This window comes from Condylura cristata, unplaced genomic scaffold (genome assembly GCF_000260355.1).
Source record: "Condylura cristata isolate star-nosed mole 26May11 unplaced genomic scaffold, ConCri1.0 scaffold00021, whole genome shotgun sequence".
Classification (NCBI taxonomy): Eukaryota; Metazoa; Chordata; class Mammalia; order Eulipotyphla; family Talpidae; genus Condylura; species Condylura cristata.
In genome coordinates this window covers 30,186,310-30,189,162 of record NW_004567122.1, presented here as the reverse complement: position 1 = coordinate 30,189,162, position 2,853 = coordinate 30,186,310, and the positions used below count along the sequence as shown (strand labels likewise).

Genomic DNA, 2,853 nt, shown 5'->3' with positions numbered 1-2,853 from the left:
CCATGAACTAGGGAAAAGTCAAGGAAGCTAACAGGGTTGAGTCCAAGAAATCTTGGCAGGGAATGCAAGGTCTTGGCCAGAGGCGCTGATCACACCCACCAGAGGGCAGTGCTCATCGGGGCACTGCCTAGGGCAGGGGCTGAACCCAAGCATTATTCTTGTTAACCACCCCTCTCCAGGCAAAGTGCTCCGTTGCAAAATTTCCCTGAAAGAGAGCAAAAGAGGAAGAGAAGTGGGGAGTGACCCGGGTTCACACAGAAGGCAACAGTGACATCCCAGAATTACATAAACTCTCAGATGCTGCCAAAGAGTCAGACACTTGTGTGAAGCCTGGAAGCCAGCAAGCTCTGCCGTGTAAAAAAAAAAGCCAACCCCTCCGCTGAGCTCACCTGGAAGCAGAGGGTCTGAGGACCTGATGATCATGGTGAGTGTGTGGCCTTGGGGCTCAGGAGGTTAGTAAAAGAACCCCAGAGAGAGTCTGGGATCAACCTGACCTCCTCTGTCTCCCCAGGCGCCTGGTATCCACCTGCTGCTGCTGCTGCTGCTGCCCCCCGGACTGCTGCACGCCTCTGAGCCCACACCTGAGGCCACACCGGAGCCCTGCGAAGTAGATGATGATATTGTCCGCTGCTTCTGCAACTTCACGGGCCCGGACCCCGAATGGTCCAGCGCTCTCCAGTGTCTGGGTGCGTCCGAGGTGGAGATCCGTGGCGGTGGCCGCGACCTGAAAGAATTCCTGAAGCACGCCGACATCGACCCGCAGCAGTATGTGAACACGCTCAGGGCGCTGCGCTTGCGGCGGCTCACGGTGGGCGCCGCGCGGGTTCCTGGTCTGATCATGGTCAGGGTCCTGCGTGCGCTCGGGTTCTCCCGCCTCCAGGAACTGACGCTGGAGGACCTGGAGATAACCGGGAACCTGCCACCGCCGGTTCTGGAAAACCGTGGGCCAGCGCTCTCCACCCTCCGTCTGCGAAACGTATCGTGGGCGCCCGGGGGTGACTGGCTCGCGCACCTGCAGCAGTGGCTCAAGCCGGGCCTCAAGGTACTGCGCATTGCACAAGCACACTCGCCCGCCTTCTCCTGCGCACAGCTCGGCGCCTTCCCGACCCTCACCAACCTAGATCTGTCTGACAGTCCTGGACTGGGGGAACGAGGACTGATTGAGACTCTGTGTCCGCACAAGTTCCCGGCGCTCCAGGACCTAGGCCTGCGCAACGCGGGCCTGGAGACGCCCAGCGGCGTGTGCACAGCGCTAGCGGCGGCGGGTGTGCAACCTCAGCACCTAGACCTCAGCCACAACGCGCTGCGGACCACGGTCCCGGCCGCTCCCGCGTGCACCTGGCCCAGCACTCTGACCTCTCTCAACCTCTCCTTCGCCGGGCTGGAGCAGGTGCCCAAGGGACTGCCGGCCCAGCTCAGCGTGCTGGATCTCCGCTGCAATAGGCTGAACCGCGCGCCCAGCCAGCGCGAACTGCCCAAGGTGAGTAACCTGCTACTGGACGGGAATCCCTATCTGGATCCTGAAGCCCTCACACAGCAAGAAGACCTAAAGAACTCAGCCAAGGTCTCAGCCGGTGTGCGCTGGGCCCTGACCGCAGGGTTGTCAGGAGCTCTGGCGCTGCTACCTGCGGGGAGGGTCTTCTTCTAAGGCACAATCAAGAAGAATGAGTTGACTCGGTGTTCTGACTCTGGACAAGCCTCGTCAGAATGTCTCAACTGAAAGGAAAAAAGGACGGACACCGTGAGTCTGTTCACCAGGAAAGTCCCTGTCTTTATTTTCAACATCAAGCTTATATACTGTAACAAAGGGGGGTACCGTGGCTTGCGCCCATTGGCCAGGCCCCGGCTAGGCGGGTGGGAAGTATCAAAAATTATTTACAAAAAGAACCTATAAGCTGGGGGTTTTGGGTCTGTGCCCATGTACGGGGATGGAGACAGCCAGACCTTAGTCAAGGTCACGGGCGCCTCCTTATCAGCTTGAGGCCCAGAATTGCCAAGTAAGCTAAACTGCTTTACTTCATCAACCAACCAACCTTTTGTCCCATCTTTATTCAAAAGTTAAAGGAGGGCCTCCGTGGGGTTAAAAGTGTCAGTGCTATCTCGGTGATGGGAAACCCACGGGGATTACAATTGAGATGGGGGGGGGGGGAATGATGTAAAAACAAACTATTATATTATATATAAAAAATGTCTGTGCCACCAACCCATCAAGTTAAGTCAACCCCCGCCAGGGAGCTGACCCGCGGGGCACAGCAGACCTCTCCTGTCCCGCCTGCTGCTCCCCTCAGCAGTGTATCTCAGTAGACACTCTTGTTCTCTCTCTACTCTGTCTCTGGAGAATCCTCTCACCAACTCCTGCACCTCTGGCCTATACCCCAGCTTTTGTATGCATAAATAATTAAAAATGGATCTTTTTTAAATAATAAAATGTTAAACGACATCCATGTTGTTCACTCAACAGATATTTACTGGGTATCTCCTTTGTGTTGGGCAGAGTGCCGAATGGGGAATTCATTGTATTTAGACTTTTTTTTTCATCCTAACTCCCTAAAACCATAACTTTAATGGAAGAAAGAACTGCAGTGGCAAAAGGGGCAGAGAAACTGCCTCTCTGGGATTGTGAGGCAAAACAATGGGTTTCTGTGCAACTGGGACAGAGCCAATTAATGGCTCTGGGCTAAAGGATGCTTGAATGGTAAACATGCCCGAGGGGAATGACTCCTCCTGGTGCATAATCCAAGAGTCAGTTCCTGTCTTTCACAGGTGATATCACCCAGAGCCAAGTGCTTGTTCTCCTCCTGCCCTGCCACCACCTTCCTGGGAGGAAGACAGCAGTGCCACCCTGTCCTATAT

The 2,853-nt window shown here is 55.4% G+C and overlaps 1 protein-coding gene across 1 annotated transcript; it reads left to right on the top strand.

The window, feature by feature from the left end:
• Positions 1-311: 311 nt before the first annotated feature.
• CD14 (CD14 molecule) lies at positions 312-2,294 on the top strand. Its single transcript, XM_004686532.2, has 2 exons — positions 312-424; positions 512-2,294. Exons 1-2 carry the CDS (start codon positions 416-418, stop codon positions 1,646-1,648), a joined length of 1,146 nt encoding a protein of 381 aa, XP_004686589.1. The 5' UTR covers positions 312-415; the 3' UTR covers positions 1,649-2,294.
• Positions 2,295-2,853: the final 559 nt, after the last annotated feature.